Genomic DNA, 19,635 nt, shown 5'->3' with positions numbered 1-19,635 from the left:
TCCCTCCCGGTTGTTAAGTCCCCTCCCCGGCATGAGTTTCAACTCTGGCCCTTTAGCCTCATCGTGAAATATGTGAACTAGATATATATACCAAACCAGCGCTTAGATCAAATACAGTTCAAATCGAACACACCCCATGATTGGTGTAAATGTAGCAAAAATCTTTTTGCAGTGAATAAAAATAAAGATAAGTAATACTTCGCTGCTTAAAATCTTAAAGGATTGGATTTTCTCAACCCCACACACGTTGTAGTCCAGGAGTATTGGAGATCGCAGGTTCCAATACTCCTGGCGTTTAGCCTCATCCCCAGCATGGGAATGGGGCAGGTAAGGGGCGCTTAGCAAATATTCAAACAAGAACTTTGACGGCTGAAGTAGAGAAGGGTTCCATGTAAACAGCAGATGAACATGGGTCAATTGCCTACGAGATGGGAGAGCGCCATTCAGAAGGGTTGGGTGATGGCCTCTGTAGCCCACTGCCAATCAAGAGGGAGTCGAGTTCAAATCCCAAACCCGGAGTGGAGACGAAAGCCTTGTGGTATCTAGTGGTTTAATGTGATCGATCTAGGAAAAGCCGGCGGGAGACCTGGGGAGGGTTCTCTTTTTTTGTGAAGGGAAGGTCATCCTGGAATGAATTCGCCTGAGAGAGGGCCCAAGCCTTGGAAAACATTGTGGGCCATACCAATATTGGCATAAAGTCACCAAGGTGAATAGCCTCTGGCATGTTAGAGCAATGAAGGTAAGGAAATTCAACAAGTCAGATTTGCAACTTCAGGATGGGCTCCAAGGGCTGTGTCGGTCAACACAAAAAGCATCTGAGCATGCATTGCGGCTGGACGAGGCAACACCCATGCGTTCCTCTATTCAGGGAGCACAAGCAGCAGCGGTGACTCTGGGCTGTGGATAACTCCAGCTGTGGTGCACAACTCTCCTCTGCCCTCTCTTGCGGGGCAGTGTGGGCTGGTGCATACTGCTGCGGCCGAGTTTATTCGAGAATTTGCCCGTTCTCAGCCGCAGCAGTAACCTGGCGCGCGCCGGAGGGTGCCGGGCGCGCGCCGAAGAAACGGAGGAGCGCCCTCCGATCTGGGCTTTCTCCCTCCCGCTGCCGGGTCCGCCGGGTCCACCGGGTCCCCCTGCCGCCGTCCCCACATCGCGGGACACCAGGGCTCCCTCGGGGATCCCTGGACGCGCGTGCAGGGGGCGCAGGCACCCGATGACGCGTGACCGCGCGGAGTGCGGCTAGCATGCCAGGGCATCCCCCGGCTTGCGGAGCTAGCCGCACTCAAATAAAATGTGCCGCCTCTGTAGCAGCAAACTTAGAACTGTTGTGAACTTGTGAATCCGACGCAGCGGATGCTGACATGATGCGATTTCTATCCAGTGCTCGGTATGTAAAACGGTGGGAGAAACTATGACTCTCTTAAGGTAGTCAAATTCCTCTTGATCCAATTAGTTATTCGCATGAATGGATTAACGAGATTCCCACTGTCCCTACCCACTATCTAGCGAAATCAGAGTAAAAAATGGGCTTGGCAGAATCAACGAGGAAAGAAGACCATGTTGAGTATTATCCTAGTCTGCAACTGTGAAGAGTTATGAGAGGTGTCGTACAAGTGGAATCCCCTGTTTGCAGAGAACTGCCGGTGAGATACCACTGCTCTTATTGTTTTTTCCCTTACCCAGTAAGGCTGGGGTCTGGGGGAAGGTTGCTGTATGTGCTTGGTTGGGGAGTTATCATTTATGGGATTATGACTGAACGCATCCAAGTCAGAAGCCCCTCTAAACATCACAATACTGCAGTGCCACAGGGCCTCAATTGGCCTTGGATAGCCAGTCATTTGGCAGGTGGGCAGAGCCATTTGCCCTGGGTACCGGAATGCAGACAGAAGTGGGTCACATCTCTCCAATAGCACACCATATGTTCATTGGAAACCTTGTGCTAAATCATTAGTAGACGACCTGATTCTGGGTCAGGGTTTCGTATGTAGCAGAAGAGATACCTCGCTGCAATCTATTAAAAATCATCTCTTAAAACAAGTTTTTGTAGATACGTCCGGACTTGGCAGGGGGGTACGTCATGAGGAGTCCATAGGGTCACCCCTCTGCAGCGCACCCCTTAAGCACCTGGTCCCATTTTATCTTTGCCTTGATCCTCACTCCGCACCCCCAGTGCAAGGCAGAGAGGCATACGGGCCTACCAGTCGGAGCAGCAACCAATACCGAGAGGTTGCTTAACAGCCTGGGGTGAGCCCATGCCGGGAAGGGGACTTAACAACCGGGGGGAGCCCTTCCCTTGGAGGGGGCTTAACGGCTGGGGGAAGGTGAAGGAGGGCCACCGGTCAGGTGGAGGGGCCTTTGGATTGAGCTCAGGGAAGGTGCCGAAGCCCAAAGAGAAGAGGCAACCTCAGGCAGATGGCAGACCCCCCGAGAACTATGCCGGCAGACCTGATGGCAGAGAGCATGAAGAAGTAAAAAAAAAAAAAAATCCCCACTCAGACAGCAGTGCACCCGAGCAACCACCAGGTGGCGACATGATCACAGCTCTAACCCTTTGCTATCCACCAATGACACTGTGATCCCTCTTTCCTTGTAAAAAAAACTTGCGCAGAAACGCACATTTTTGCAGCCGAGTCGCACTTTGTCAAACACATCTATTCTTTTGCCCAAAATACAAACTTACACTTGCACACGGGGCAACATTTTGAGCAAAAACCCAGATACATTGACGCACAGAGAAGCGAAATGAAAATGATGTGTTTTACATCAATTGTGCTAATATTGCCTTAGCATATTGACCCATTAAAATCTACAGCTTTCTCTGATAAAGTCTCTGGACATTGTCAATTAATTTCCCAAAGCTCTTTAACTGTAAACGTGTACTACTGAAGCAGAAAAGGTAAACCCAGTTGTGGGCACTCACCCTCCCATCAGGGTGAAGTGAGGATAATACTTTTGCATCTGGCAAAAAAAAAAGAGCACAGTGCCTATATGATATAAATGTATAGTGTTGGCTCATTAAATACATAAGTATATTGTTGGCAACAGGTACAGCATGAGTTATGAAAGAGAATGATAGATAAGTGAATTCTAAGACCGAGCATGGCTGTGTTCATAGAATCTTATGAAAAATATGAATTCTATGAAGTGTTTACAAGGTAGAGTATCATTCTTGTTACAGGCAGGTGACATACTAAAGTGGCAGATTCCAAGATTAGCTATTTTTGACCAGCAAATTTGATTAATTCCCTCTGTTCTTAAACCCTAAAAAGCTTAATTTTAGCTTTATTGTTATACAATGAGAGTGACATTTACTGGTAACATCATATACAAATAAGTACTGTTATTCTAAAAAATAATATGCGGGCTGCAAACTGAACCACATTATATTGGATTGTGCATTATTACCTGAGCAAATGCAATAACTCCATGAGCATCATCATTAGTTGGAATAATGATTGTCACATAGCTGTTAGCACCAATCTCTGCTCCGCCTTTTGGGTTTTTTAGCCTTACTCTGAAGGATTCCTCTTCCTCTGGGATAAAATCATCAAGGATATTGACAGCTAATATAACTTCACTTTCTCCAGGCTCAAACTTCAGCTCACCTGAACTAGTATAAAGCCAGACACAGTACAACTTTAGTACAGTAACATGCAAGATACAACATGGACTCAAATGCTGCAAACGCACATTGGATTTCTTTCTTTAATGCACCTTAAAATTGTATAATTAGGTAATTAATTGTTTGTATAATACTTCTATACTTGCTGAAATAACCCATACAAATAGAATACTAGTTCCTTCTGCTTTCAAGGTTTAAATCTGCTTCATACAACACGGAATGCGTGTGCCACATGTATGTATGGAATACTGAGAAGAGGGATTAGGCGGTAAGGCCATACAGAACTGTTCTGTCTTCCAGAAATTCTGTAAGTGACCCATCCTGTTTTCCATAAAGGGAAAAGTCCCTCTGAACATATTTTGAACCACAGACTTTGCCAAATGAATTGTGGAGCAATGGAAAGTAGGGCAGGTTTTGTTTATCATCACCATCCCCGTTACACTCTCTGACCATCACTGTATATATTTGAAACCACTCATTTCTCTGCTACACCACCAACCTGTTCCCCTCACTACTTCTGAGACATGACCTTTCAGCTCTGGTATCTATGATAAGCCCCAAACTATCTGTCTCTTATTCTTCCTGAATATATGGTCAAAATCAAACAACTCCACCCTCTCCTCCTTACTAGATCTGCCCTTCTAACCTATAGCCTTGGCTTAACTTGCATACAAACAAAATGAAGAAGACAGCGGTGGTTAACGACAAAGTATTTTTGAATGAAATCTACAGGCTTTATTGAAACAACAGAAAACCACCAAATGGGGGGTGGCCAAAGTCAGCCAACAGCTGTTTCGCAATTACAAGTACTTTTACAAGGCAACGGTGGATACTGGCTATCACTTAAATATAATATTAGGTGCAGTTTCAGTAAGACGGTTGAAGTGGTGCCCATCAAATTCATTTGTCACCATTGATGTGTGTTCATTATAAAATAATAATCAGACATGTTGATGGCGTTAAGGTGGTAAGACATTTTTTGGATAAGGATAGTATGGATTCTGGCTATGCTGACAATCAACAACTACAGGGTACCGCTATGGGTACTGCAGTAGCAACTGCATATGCACATTTTTGGATGCATGGGAACTTGTCGTCATTTATAATACCCAGAATCCATACATCAGAACCATAAAATTATGGGCAAGGTATGTTTCCTAACGTCATTAGTTAGAATATGACTGAAAATCATTTTGCACAATTTGTGCATTGGATTAGTATTAATGGTATAAATACTTCATTAACTTTGATTTTTGATGGTGAAGCAATAGATTTTTTTTCAGATCTGATCTTTATTTTTAATGGCGACATGATTGGGTCAAAAACCTTTAGAAAATATAGTTCTTGTAACTGCCTACTTCATTTTAAAAGTTCACAACCGGTGGGAGTTAAAAACTCCATCTTTAAGGTCGAGTCTTGTGTTTATGCTGGAATTTTACTGATATGCTGAAATCTAGAGGATATCATTTATCTGTGATAAATGACAGACAGGTAAGTCTCTGAGTAAAGGAAGAGATGCATTTGACCATTGAGGTTCAATTTTATATTTGACTATTCATCCCAGGCAGAGATTGTTTAAAAAAAAAAAAAAAGCAAATCATAAGAACGGAAAAATCTCATGACGCTATTATTTTTGGACATTTACCTATGATAATTTTAAGGTAAACACCTACTCTTAGGGATAAGCTAGTTCATAAACTACAAATATGGCTGTTAGTTAGATAAGCAACCTAGAGGGAAATTGTCTCTCTTGTATAGGAATGGCGTTAGAGTTTTTTGAGAAGACATATACAATTACCGAAAACTGAATGAAATGGTTTTAACTATAGAGATGATCTGATTAATTTCTTGAGAATTGTTTTTTTTCCCCACGAATAGTTTTATTGAGTTTTCAATAGGGAAGAGGGTACATAAAGAAAAAAAGGTGTGGGGCAGTGTAACATAAAAGGGGAGGGGGAGACCATCACATCACTCCCAAAATTCCGGTTATAAATTCAAAACACATAAAACAGCATGGGTAATATTTTCAACTACCAATCAACATCAATGGATAATCTCTACACATTTGCAGATGAATAGTGGTGGCTTTAGGGGGGCACGTTTAACAGCAACCGCTAGTCGGCTATTCCCTGAAGATTTATTTGGATGGTTTAATCCGAGTCAAAAGCCCTTTCCTAGAACTCCTGACCTTTAGACATTTATCCAAGGCTCCCAAATCTTATAAAAGGAACTCATTCTATGGCGCGCGAGGGGTGAATTGTTTTTATGCGTCTTTTGCTGCTGGTTTTCTTATACTCTGTTTTTGTTAAATGGGTGTGGCTTATCCACAGGATCCGTCTATTTAAGACGTGTTCCTGTACAGGCTGACTTTTTGGCACCCCTACTTGGTTTCTCCCCCCCCATACTTTTTTGTCATTGTGATTTCAAATGCATAAAAAAAAACCTGAAGATTTTATTCAGAAATACTTTTGAGTGCACTGACAATTTCTTTTATGTTTCTGCTAAAATTCAAGGTCATTTCTACGTCATTATCTCACCAGACATTGTTGCCATTTGATAATGCTGACCAGTCGCCTCTCCTTCAAACTCTGCACACTTGATATCCATAATATAACCTTATCCTGATTCTCTCCCTACCTTCTTTAACTTGGTGTACCCCTTTTATCAGTTATGGGACCACTCCTAGTCTTTCTCTACAGACTATCACTTGGTAGCCGTATTAACTCCTTTGGTTTCAGGTTTTACATCTACACATATGAGTCTTAGGCTACAATTATAGTGATCGGTTCAGCCACACTATTCTACAATGAATCAGATTTGTACATATTTAGCCAGTCTAAAAATTTACACAATATATATTATGTCTAATAAGAATGTTATCGCATGAAATGTAACATGGCTTTCACTGCATAAAATACTTCAACCCATATGGAAAAAAGACAGAGAAATATATATTAGAGGATTAACCAGCTGAGATGCATCAGTTTTGACTTTCCCCCCTGTACATATACCCAAGTAGAAAATTATTTGTGTCAATATATTGCATCTTAGTTAGTTCAACAATGCATATTTATCTTTGTTGAAAATGTTTCATAGCAAATATAAAAGTTATTCCTTTCAGTATGTACAGTAACAAGGTTTGCATTTACCTGGGTATAAAGTCAGAATGATTGGAGATAGATGTTAGCTCAAAGATCTCAGAGTTGAAATCTCCGGCCCGAGCAATGATAGTTTTGGTTGAATTAAGTGACTTTACTGTGACCGAAGCCCAATGTTTAGTATCAGCAGCCAACAGCACTGGAGAGAAACGAGCTCTGTCGGAGTGTAAGGAATACAGTGCAGACACATTCTCACCAGCAATTAAAATATGGACTAAAATCAAGAAGACAAAAAGATAACATAAGTGTGTTGCTTAATTTATAAAGCACACAAACGACATGTAATAACTTACCCCATGTAATACAGTATCTTACAGCTAAGAGCCAGTGCTGCAACATACAGGTGCGCGGACGAGTATTCTAAAACTTGCCTTAAACATGCCTTGGAAAATCTGGGGCTATCACCAACAAGATCCAGGTACATGCTGGGTACATGCTGCAAACATTTCAGTGACATTTCTGCAGAGACTAATGGCCCATCGGATTAACAGAGCAGGGGTCCCTGGCAGTCCCACTCAGTTTGAATGGGACTGCCAGGGACCCCACTGTTAATCTGATGGGCCATTAGCCTGTCTGCAGAAATGTCAGGGAAATGTTGCAGCATGTACCCAGCATGTACCCAGCATGTACCCAGCATATACACAGCATGTACCTGGGTCTTGTTGGTGATTGCCCCAGATTTGTTTCAGAATACTCGGCGGCACTATAGTATAATACACAATGTGGCAGATTCGTCAAGTGCCGGTTCCATGTTAGCGCACCTGATTCGGCGTTGACTCCCATACAAGCCAAATAAATAGATATGGATATCCGCACTCGTGCTGTCCCATATAAACGTAGTGAAAAACTGTAATCCCCGTGTTGCTGTCCGCAGGAGGTCTTCAATTGCTCCTAATACTGTGAGTTCCCAGAAGGTAACTCACAGAGACAGATGATGAAAGAAAACAAAAAGCGCACTGAGGAATAGTTTGCATAAAGTTGTTTGTATTAATTTAAGAAAGTCCTCTAAAGGACAGCATGTAAAAACATTCAAACATAAAATACATAGCGAAACTTACATATGTGCAAATTCGATATTGAAGGCGCAGACCGGGAGACCTGGATACAGTGGCGATGGGTGAGGTTGCAATGGGTCCGGTCCACGAACACCATCAGCTATCTAAGGTCTGTAAACTTCTCTGCACCGGTACGCAGCCCAGTCAATTGTAGCGCGTGCCGCAACCTCACGTGGCCTCATGTTCTGATTGGTTGGGCTGCGTAGCAGTGTTGAGAAGTTTAAAGACCTTACACAGCTGATTGTGTTCGTGGTCTGCGCCCATTGCAACATCCCCCATCGCCAGTGTATCCAGGTCTCCCGGTCTGCGCCTTCCATATCCAATTTACACATATGTAAGCTTCGCTATGTATTTCATGTTTTAATGTTTTTACATGTAGTCCTTTAGAGAGGGATTTCTTAAATGAATACAAACAACTTTATGCAAACTACTCCTCAGTGCACTTTTTGCTTCCTTTCATTATCCCATTCAAGTCATGCGCTATTCTGTACCAGTCCTTGATGAATCTCCCCCCATTATTATTAAACTCCCTTGCTGCCAGAAGTACTTGCTATGGATTACAATGTAACAAAATGCTTAGCTTGTTCATCTGGCAGGGAAATAGTTAAATGCATCTATTGATATTTTAATGTTATTGCAGAACAATAACCTAAACTATTTCTCATAATACAGAGGGTGCAGTGTCATGTTTTAGCCTCTATCCTACAACTGCCATTCTCCTGCATGTCCATAATATATTTATAGTGTTCCAGTTTGGGGCTTAATAGATGCATGATATATTACTTAACAATTTCACAGTTACAAAAACTTCAACAAATGACTTTGTAGTGCACAGTAAATTCATTTTACTAAGGAAAAGGTTAGTACTTTCTAAGCTTTTTTTTCTCCTCCTGTGTAGCTGAAAAACATTACAGTGATTTAACCTAAAATTATCATTCTTCCATTTTACTATGTAGAAATTGGCTTATTGTATTTACTTATTTCAGTCCAAACAATATTTAGCATACATACACAGGCTGATTTCTTCAGGGACATAAAGTGTACATCCCCCTTTTCTGGGGGGATTTGGAATGTGGGAAATAATTGTATTTTGTGGGAAGATTTAACACACTGGTACTATTAATGCTTCATCTTAGATGCTGCAGGTTAACTAGCACGTAAGGTCACATAGTCATATGATTGCAATGGTTTATGTAAAAGCAAGAACTTATATTAAAATGGGTGAGACAGACAGTTGTTGCTTTCCAAATCTGATCTGGATGGACATCTCCGGATAATCAAGTCAAGTGGCAATCTACAGTATCCATACTCAAAAAGCTTAAATGTACGCATTGATGCTGTTCTTTGTATACATGCATTTAAATTGTAGAAAATGTTTTAACCTAACAAAATTTTCTTCTTGACTGTCGTCTGTACATGAGCTATACATTTACAAATAGATAATGAACATTAATCAATAAATACACTATGTGGTGCATATAATGGAAATACTTGTTAGAAAACTATAAAGCATGAGTAATGCCAATGCTCACCAGTCAGCAGTAGTTAAATAAAAAATAAGTCATGCAAGTGTACTAATTTAAAGCTTACCTAGCCCAGTCCAGACATAAAGCTTACCGCACTCAGCTTAAACATAAATCTTACCTAGACCAGATGCAGGTATAAAGGCATGGATATTGTTGGCAGCTTCAAAGGGGATGGATTGAAAATGTTTTAAGAACACTTGTCCTGACTCCCACACATACATTTTAACGGAAGGGCTTAGTGCTGCAAAAGAGAAAAGTGCATGTAAGACATCACATGCATAAAGCTACAGTGTCTAAAACCAATGATGATACAGATACAGTACATCTATTGCGAAACAAACTAAAATCTGAAAATATGCCATGTATCCCCTGTATTATATAATAAAACATAATATCCTATAGTTATACTGAGATTGTAAGCCTTTCAGGGCAGAGACTAATTTTCCTGTTTTATGTCTGAAGTGCTTATTTCCATTAGTGCTATGTACTGTGCATGGATGGCACCATATAAATAAAGATATACATCAATACATATACTGTATACTGTACGCAAATAATAATACAATAAAAATATGGTCTCATTTTGTTTTACACAGCTATAAAACTGCACAATAGTAGACACATTTACAAAGCTCTGCAATCTGTTCTGATTGAGCTAATACTGCTGTAATGCACCTTATAATTTAGATAGTTTGCTATAGTTCTTGCTAGATCTTAAGCATACTGTAGATGAATGGAAAGAACACTGCCTTTAAGCTGGAGAAACAAAAGTGTGCATCAGTGTGTCAGTTCTTCTCGTTAGCATGTTGGGGCAATAACTCATTATGCTAAATTCCTGTGTACATACAGTAATGGTACCATTATCTGTGTTATATCATGATTATTATTATTGTTTATTTGTAACATATTCCGTAGCGTGGTATAATGGGGATACAGAGATTTGATCATTACATAAACAGAGTTACATGCAAGTACTAATATGGACACACTGATACAAACAGATAGAAAGAGGTAACGTGGACCCTGCCCGTGATTTAGTTAGATTTAAGAATTTCCAAATGCATTCATTTTTCCTTAAATCTGATGTGGCTGGAGGTACCTGAACACAGGTATGAGAGCCCAGGATGTATAACATTAAGGCTAATACTGTATGTGTACCTTCTGAAAACATGATGTAGATGTCGGCGCCAGAAGTCAAGGATTCCACACTCATTGCTCCATTGACCAACACTTCTTGGGGGTTTCCAAACTGATCATTGGACCATGTGTACACCAAGGAATTTTGAGTAGAACTTGTAAGGGACATGACCATGTAAATAATTTCTCCTCGGGTAAACATGGTTAAGCCTGAAGCCCCACTGCTTGGGAGTTTTTGATGCAATGTAAAAATACCATTGCTCCATTTGAAAACCTGGTAAAAATGTTTTTGTTAACTTTCGCGATTAAATATAATATATTTTTACATTGTAATACATTACTTATTTGAACCGTTGGTATAATGCTTTATACAGTATTGTTATAGTGCAATTAATCTTACCGAAAAATAAATACTTTAAATAATTTATATTTGTTGTCGAACATTTGTGAAAAATAGATGATTCCACTTTAACTATAGCATACAATAAAGGACACATTCTCACTTACAGTACATGGCAACCAAGTTAAACGTTGTAAAATAACCACCTGACCCACTGAATATGCACTAACTGTTCTAAAAATCTCTTTAAAAAAAGAGTGCTTCCTTGTACTTCTGTCAATGTTTAGGGGGCAGACTCCTTTACCCCAATACATCTCTGATATATATATATATATATACATATATATATATATACATATATATATATACATATATATATATATATATATATACAATATGATACATATATATATATATATATATATATATATATATATATACAATATGATACAATACGCTAAACACTGTGCTATCTACTGGTGGGAATAAACAGACCTTCCTTGATTTGCTTTTGTCTGAATGTCACTTAATATCACTGGTGCCAGGCACCCACATACCAAATCATATTTCAATACCAGTTCTTCCATGAAGCATTTAAGTAACCTAGTATACATTTTAACATAAGCTATCTTTACAGCAGGGCTGGGGAACCTTTTTTCTGCCAAGGGCCATTTGGATATTTATAACATGGTTCGCGGGCCATACAGACACAGGCAGGCACACGGCAGGCACACAGCAGTCATGTAGGCACACAGAACCCCGCCCCCCCCCTACAGTACCTCTGGAAGTTGCTGCTGCTGCTGCTGCTGCTGCTGGGGGATCGTGTAGGACGGATGCTGGGGTAAGTGCGGGGGGAACTGCTAAAGAAGCATGGGGGAAGTGCGGGGACTGCTGCGGGGGAAGTACGATGGCTGCTGGGGGATTGCTGGGGCTAGTACGGTGGCTGCTGGGGATCGTGTAGGGCTGCCGGCGCCCCACACCACCTCCCTCCTCCCGATCGGGCGCGCGGCGGCCATTTAAAAAAAAATTAGCGCGACCCCGGTTATAGCAGTTGCCTTAGCAGGCCAGACCAAATGATTTCGAGGGTCGGGCCTGACGTTCCCCACACCTGCTTTACAGCATAAACTTTAGTAACTCTGATACATTGTTTATTCATATTTCTTTCTTTGTGGCCGATTCTTCAGTGCACTATTCTTACTTGCAGATCACTGACACAGCCTACATATGCCGATGTGGTATCTTTGTCAGTACATACTGTATTCAGCCTGCAAAATGACCCATAGCCGACTGAATGCAGCTTTTTGCATAGTTCTGATTATTAGAGGTGGTCACATATGTCAAAATTCACCCCGCAAATGATTTGCAGTGTTTTTGTTAATATTCGATTTGAGGATTAATATTTTCATGAGAAGATGTTGTTAAAATTGTAATTTTGCTGTTATTTGCATATCCGATTAGCATATATCCCAGGTATGTATCTAATCTAGAGATACCTATTAAGAATAGTCTCTCTCTCTCTAATTATCTCTCGAATAGTGGCCGCTGGTAGTATTGTATATATTCTAAGAAAAATCTAGCCGCGAAAGTGTGTGCATGCGAATAAACGCTTTATTCGCAGCAAATTCGATTATTGGCAAATAAGTTGACTTCTGCTGATTATAATATGCATTGAATTCTTACCCTGTTTGACTGCAATAGGTTGATACAAAATGTATTATAAGTCTACATAGCAGGGACTCCTCTTCCTTAATGTTACTTTTATGTCTGAAGCACTTATTCCCATGATCTGTTATTTATATTATCTGTTATTTATTTGATTACCACATGTATTACTACTCTGAAGCGCTATGTCCATTAATGGCGCTATATAAATAAAGACATACAATACAATACAATACAATACATATTCTTTCCTGAAAAGTGTTGGTTGTACTACAGTATATTTGAGTCATACACATTTTTATTAACATTTTCCCTTGAAGTACAACCAAGTGGAGGCCTCCACAGCACCATTTATTAGTTCAATCTCTGGAGAGTTTGGAGTTGCTGGTGAGGCCGGAACAACACATTAACGTATTATAGCATATCTGTTGAATACCTGGTGGTTTGTGGGAATTTAGAGTCCCTCCCTCTGCAATGCAATTAGAACTTGCCTGTCAAACGAATGTGCCTTTATTATTTTAGTATTTGTAGAAATATTATACATGCAAACATCTCATTCTTAAAGGAAGACAGTATTAAAAACATGAGCAAGAAAAATATGACATAATGATGGTTCCCCAGCATGAAGCATTATATTATATCGTTACCATATAAACAGTCAATTGTGTTTCAGAAAGGATTATAAGGTTACGGTTAACTACAGTATATATATATATATATATATATATATATATATAAGCATACGTCTGGAACCGCATTTGGACCGCACTGAGGACCTGGGAACTACAACAGTGAGTTACTCCTGTGGGTTTATATATTCATCAGCTTTGTATGGGACATTATCTGTACTACATATGTGTGCTAGTGAGCACTAGGTACTAGTCCCCTATCTCCTGCCAGGAATGCTGTACTAATACCCTATACCAGGTGTCGTCAAACCGCGGCTCGCGAGCCACTTGCGGATCTTGGGGCACGTCCGTGCGGCTCTTCTCAGGAATTGCGGGGCAGGCGCGATGCGGGAGCAAGCGCATGGGCGGCAGAGAAGCAAGTGTGTGGCGAAAAATGGCGGCGATTCCCCAGCGGTCCCGGCGCGCAGGTCCCGGCGCGCATGCGCAGGTCAGGGCCGCAAAAAAACGTGGGACAGAGGGGGAAGTACCAGCTCCTCCTGCGGCGGCCCCTCCCCCCCACCCCCCGTTCCCAACGTGGGACAGAGGGGGAAGTACCAGCTCCTCCTACGGCGGCCTCTCCCCCCCCCCACTCTCAACGTGGGACGGAGGGGGAAGTACCAGCTAATCCTGCGGCCTGCTTCCCCCTTAGGCCAGCTTCCCGTGCTCCCCCCGAGCCAGATTCCCGCATTCCCCCCGAGCCAGATTCCCGCGCTCCCCCCGAGCCCATCTCCTGTGCCCCCCCCCAGGAGCCCACCTCCCGTAACACTCCCCCCCCCCCGAGCCCACCTCCCGCACCCCCAAGCCCACCTCCCCTCCCGGGCAGCTGCCGCAGGGATATCGGGGGCAGGAGGGGAAAGAATCCGGCGGCAAGCTGCACCCACCCGGTCAAGGTAAGTCACTGTCACCCAGTCACTGTCACCCAGTCACTGTCACCCACCCAGTCACTGTCTCACTGTCACCCACCCAGTCACTGTCACCCACCCAGTCACTGTCTCACTGTCTCCCACCCACCCAGTCACGTTTCACTGTCTCCCACCCACCCAGTCACTGTCTCACTGTCTCCCACCCACCCACCCAGTCACTGTCTCACTGTCTCCCACCCACCCACCCAGTCACTGTCTCACTGTCTAGTCACTGTCTCACTGTCTAAGTCACTGTCTCACTGTCTAAGTCACTGTCTCACTGTCTAAGTCACTGTCTCCCACCTACCCACCCAGTCACTGTCTCACTGTCTAAAGTCACTGTCTCACTGTCTCCCACACACCCACCCAGTCACTGTCTCACTGTCTAAGTCACTGTCTCACTGTCTCCCAAAGTCACCCAGTCACTGTCTCACTGTCTAAGTCACTGTCTCACTGTCAACCCACCCACCCACCCAGTCACTGTGTCACTGTCTAAGGTCACTGTCTCCCACCTACTCAGTTACTGTCAAGTCACTGTTTCCCACCCACCCAGTCACTGTCTTCCACCCACCCAACCAGTCAATGTCTTCCACCCACCCACCCAGTCACTGTCTGAGTCACTGTCTCCCACCCAGTCACCGTCATCACCGTCTCCCACCCACCCAGTCACCATCTCCCACCCACCCACCTAGTCACCGTCTGAGTCACCGTCTTCCACCCACACACCCAGTCACTGTCTACCACCCACTCACCCAGTCACTGTCTCCCACCCACCCAGTCACTGTCAATGGTCACTGTCTACCACCCACCCACCCAGTCACTGTCTCCCACCCAACCACCCACCCAGTCTAAGTCACTGTGTCCCACCCACCCACCCAGTCACTGTCTCCCACCCAGTCAGTCACTGTCAATGGTCACTGTCTCCCACAACCCACCCAGTCACTGTCTCCCACTCACCCACCAACCCACCCTGTCACTGTCTCCCACCCACCCACCAACCCACCCAGTCACTGTCTCCCACCCACCAAGTCACTGTCACCCACCCACCCAGTCACTGTCAACCGTCATTCAACCACCCACCCACCATCATTCACCCACCCACCATCATTCACCCAGTCACTGTCTCCCATTCACCCACCCACTGTCATTCACCCAGTCACCATCTCCCATTCACCCACCCATCATCATTCACCCACCCACCCACCCACCCACCCACCCACTGTCATTCACCAACCGTCAAACAACCATCATTCACCCACCCACCTTCATTCACCCAACTGTCATTCTACTGTCATTCACCCACCCACTCAGCCACCCAGGCAGGCAGTCACATGTCTTTTGTTGAAAATATCAAAATAAATAGGTTGCATAGTAATGTTTTTTTCTGTATCACAATAAGAAAACAGTTAAGTAAAAGTTGCGCGCTAAAATATATTTTTTCATGGTAGGTGTGCTATGGGTTCGGGGGGGTACACTATGGGTTCGGGGGGGGGGCTGCTCCTTTCATTTGTCCCGAGCCCCATGATTTCTGTTGGCGGCCCTGGGGGGGGGGGGGGGGGGACTGCCTGATGTGATGTGGGGGCAGCCTGATGTGATGAGGGGGCAGCCTGATGTGATGGGGGGGAATAATGATGGGGGGACAGCCTGATGTGATGACGGTTAATCAACCGTACTTGTAAAAATATATTTATGGCTCTTTGAAAAATTCTAAATCGTTGTGCTAATCATATTTGGCTCTTTTGGACTAAGAGTTTGATGACCCCTGCCCTATACAGTGGAATGGTCCAAGCGGAGACTTATACTTTATGAAAAGGACTCGATCTATTTCTGATGCGCTGGTCATCTATATCTAACTACAGTATATGGCTCACAAAGAACAAATCAAATCATGAAGCTGATAATCAGATGACTGTAAAGTCTAACCTGAGAGCTTTCTGGAGCTTTCACATAACTTGCAATTATCAAATAATCTTGATTTCTTGTTGAGAAATGTTTGACACTGCTGGTTTCTGGAACTGTTAAAGTCTGTTTCTAGAATCGCCAAAAAAATAAAAATTATCAGTACAAAAACAAAATAAATTTAAAATCTCATGCTGATAACAGTTTAAGTTAGCAACAATGTCAATGTCATCCTTTCCTTTAAGCATTTGAAAAGCACCCATGTCACATTTCCATTCTACAGCAATTTATGAATGATTTCTTGGTTTCTTTATTGGAGATCAAGAAACAAGGGGACATAGACAAAGAAGCCAGTATAACAATAGGAAGCAGGAAAGGAAATAGATGTAGAATCAAATGATCATACAGATGCAGCCACGAGTATCCGAACACTTGCCTTTGAAAATCTGGGGCAATCTCCCAATAATGCTGCAACATTTCTGTGACATTTCTGCAAACAGACTAATGGCCCATCGGATTAACACAGCGTGGGTCCCTGGCAGTCTCATTCAGTTTGCATGGGACTGTCAGGGACCCCCGCTGTGTTAATCCGATGGGCCATTAGTCCATCTGCAGAAATGTCACAGAAATGTTGCAGCATTACTGGGGTATTGCCCCAGATTTTCCTAGGCAAGTGTTCGGATACGCGTGGCTGCATCTGTATATTAGATTGCACAAGAAGAAAATACACAGAGAAAATGAAAGAAAATAATGAGAAACATGTAGTTATCAACGTCCAACCGATGTGCAATCTTAATGGATAAGTAAAATACAGATGTAAGTTTTTTAGTCAATAGGCCTAATTCACATTACATCATACCATGTACTTTACTCTACATTGGAGGTGACTTCTGGTCAAAGGCTCAATAGGAAGGTAAGATGTAGATAACACATATCTGGCAATGATATACTGTAGATACACTGAGAACAATGATACTGGTGAGTATTACTATTCACATAGGCCCCTTTTACCTCTCTCGGAAGAAGCTGTCTCTCTCTCTCACTCACTCTCTCACACACACACTCTCTCACACACACACTCTCTCACACACACACTCTCTCACACACACACTCTCTCACACACACACTCTCTCACACACACACTCTCTCACACACACACTCTCTCACACACACTCTCTCACACACACTCTCTCACACACACTCTCTCACACACACTCTCTCACACACACTCTCTCACACACACTCTCTCACACACACTCTCTCACACACACTCTCTCTCACACACACACACTGTCACTCAGACACACACACACACTGTCACTCAGACACACACACACACACTGTCACACACATACACAAACTGTCACACACACACTGCCACTCACACTCATGCAAGCAGAAGCAGCCTCTCCTCCCACGCCCTCCCCCCATAGCTCACATGCAAAGTTCAGAAGCAGAAGCTCTCCTCCTCTCCGCCGACACCATGGATCACCCTCTCCCCCCACCCTCCTCCCCCCGTAGCTCACAGGACATCTCCCTCTGCCATCCCACACCTCAGGCAGCAGGAAGCTTGAGTCAGCAAGGACTGCATGCATGCTCCTAGGAGAGGGAGGGGGGAGTGCGGAGGGGGGAGAGCCAGGGGCAGCAGTGAGTGCGGGCGGCCAGGCGGAACCCCTGGGACTGCTCCACGGAGCCCTGGTGGAGAATGACTGTGTATATAATGACGTCACCCTGTCTTGCACTCAGAGGCCGCGAGAGCCAATGAGAGCCAAGGCCCACCCCGTAGTCATGCAATGAGAGCCAATGACAGCCAAGGCCCATCCTGCAGTCAGCCAATGGGAGAGCTTGACAGCCAATGACAGTCAATGAGAGCGAACACAAACCCACAGACAAACATCCTGACATTTCAGTTTTATATATATAGATATAAATATGTTTACCAAAGACAATCCATGCTTGAGTGTGAATGCGTACAAGCTGTTATTGGAAGGACGCTCGTTGCCATGAGTAATAACTAGAAACTGTGAGCCATTCATTGTAAAAGCTGCACAGTTCAGGGGGTTTTCAATTAAAAGGTCCTGCGAAAAGACATACAAGTCGTTATGCAAGATAGCATAAAATTCAGTACAACATTGAGTTAAGAAGATGTTTTTTTGCGTATCCAAACTCCTGTGTGCTTATTTACATTCCTAAAAATGCTAAAACCTTTGTGTATCACTATATTTTATATTTATATTAAGGTAGTAAAAAAACAACTGAAGACGTTTTGTGGCATACTGCACAAATATACTCCCAATTGTTATGAATCTTCAGTTAGCTCTTGAATTAAATTAATTTAATTAACCCCTAGAGTACTGAATAAGTCTAAAACACATTTCCTGGTCACTGAAGTTCTCAAACAATACAAAATAATAATGATAAAGAATACAATATTGATGATAAAATAAGCTTCTAGTTTTTTTAAAATATACCTTAATGGGTACAAATACTCCACGCCATTCATAAAGTGTGGAAATTGGCTTTGACGAAGAAGTGATTATTGACGTCCTTAGCAAAACACCGTACGCAGTGTCAGCGTAAGTGAAGAAACACCAGCAAGAAGCTGCTTCCCTGGGAAAGCTTTGCAGCACAGACAGCACACTGATTGGACCCTCTGAAAAAGCACAGCAAATATACGTTTAATCCATGTATATTGTAATAGCTTTACCATATTAATATTGTCTTTAACATCATTTATCTATAAAGGACGACTTTAAGACTATGGGGATCCTTAAATAGTGTAGACAGAAGGAGAGCGGGGAGAGGGAAATAGAGAGAGTCCTATTTAGTAGAGTATCCATTGACTAACATACCTCCCAAAACACACTTGTATACAACTCGTGGAGGGATACCTGGGAAATAAGCTAGTTTGAATATGCAAAGTATTTCCAAGATATCTCAGGTATGTTGACCGGTATCTCTCCTGTCTCCCTATCGTCACCAGCAAAAGCCCGATTTCAGGGTCCTGGATACAAGTAATTCTAAGACAAACTGTACAACACATTATTGGAAGATAAGGTAATGTTATTCTACAATAATGTAATGTTAAGGCTATGCTAATGAGGACGTAACTTTTGCATGTACAGACATTCGTTTGGTAGATATACGTTAACATCAGGGAAAAAAGAGTTACTGTTTTTGGCAGAATGCATTTAATCCTCTGGAACAGTAATATCATATATCGCCTATAGAAGAGGACCAGGAAATTTATATTTATTAATCTTCAGTTTTTTGTTTTTTTTCACAATGATTATGCTTTTGATATAATTATATTTAAAAAAAGGATTGCAAAATGTAAATCAATAAGTATGAGTTATGAAGGCACATTTATTCAAATGTATACTGTATAAAAGCACAATTTTACCTAATAATAATAATAATAATATATCATACTTATTCCCAAGGCAGTTCCTGACAGGGTCTCCCACTCCACGCTCACAGACATATTCAGCCCATTGTTGCGGGACACTTTTAAATAAACTGTCTTATTGCCTTCTTCCACTGCCAAAGAACTTGTCCTAAAATTGCAGATTAAAGTGGGAGACAACGAGGGGTAACTGCACATGAACAAATAACTGTCCTGAACTATCACAAATGTCTACATTTCACAGAGTTTTCATTATTTTA

General features: G+C 42.6%; 1 protein-coding gene across 5 annotated transcripts in view; it reads right to left on the bottom strand.

Moving 5' to 3' along the window:
* ADGRV1 (adhesion G protein-coupled receptor V1) overlaps positions 1-19,635 on the bottom strand; it is a 527,599-nt gene that overhangs the window by 318,752 nt on the left and 189,212 nt on the right. For all 5 annotated transcript variants that reach the window (XM_075593091.1, XM_075593079.1, XM_075593082.1 and 2 more), the window contains 8 exons: positions 19,402-19,526; positions 18,441-18,622; positions 17,910-18,047; positions 15,994-16,101; positions 10,520-10,772; positions 9,480-9,602; positions 6,772-6,994; positions 3,406-3,610 (listed from right to left, as the gene is read on the bottom strand). In XM_075593091.1, coding sequence (XP_075449206.1) covers positions 3,406-3,610; positions 6,772-6,994; positions 9,480-9,602; positions 10,520-10,772; positions 15,994-16,101; positions 17,910-18,047; positions 18,441-18,622; positions 19,402-19,526 — 1,357 coding nt within the window. The remainder of the gene's footprint in view (positions 1-3,405; positions 3,611-6,771; positions 6,995-9,479; positions 9,603-10,519; positions 10,773-15,993; positions 16,102-17,909; positions 18,048-18,440; positions 18,623-19,401; positions 19,527-19,635) is intronic.

Source organism: Ascaphus truei, chromosome 1, assembly GCF_040206685.1.
Source record: "Ascaphus truei isolate aAscTru1 chromosome 1, aAscTru1.hap1, whole genome shotgun sequence".
Lineage (NCBI taxonomy): Eukaryota > Metazoa > Chordata > Amphibia > Anura > Ascaphidae > Ascaphus > Ascaphus truei.
The sequence above is the reverse complement of the archived record's forward strand: the minus strand, read 5'-3'. Positions and strand labels throughout refer to the sequence as shown.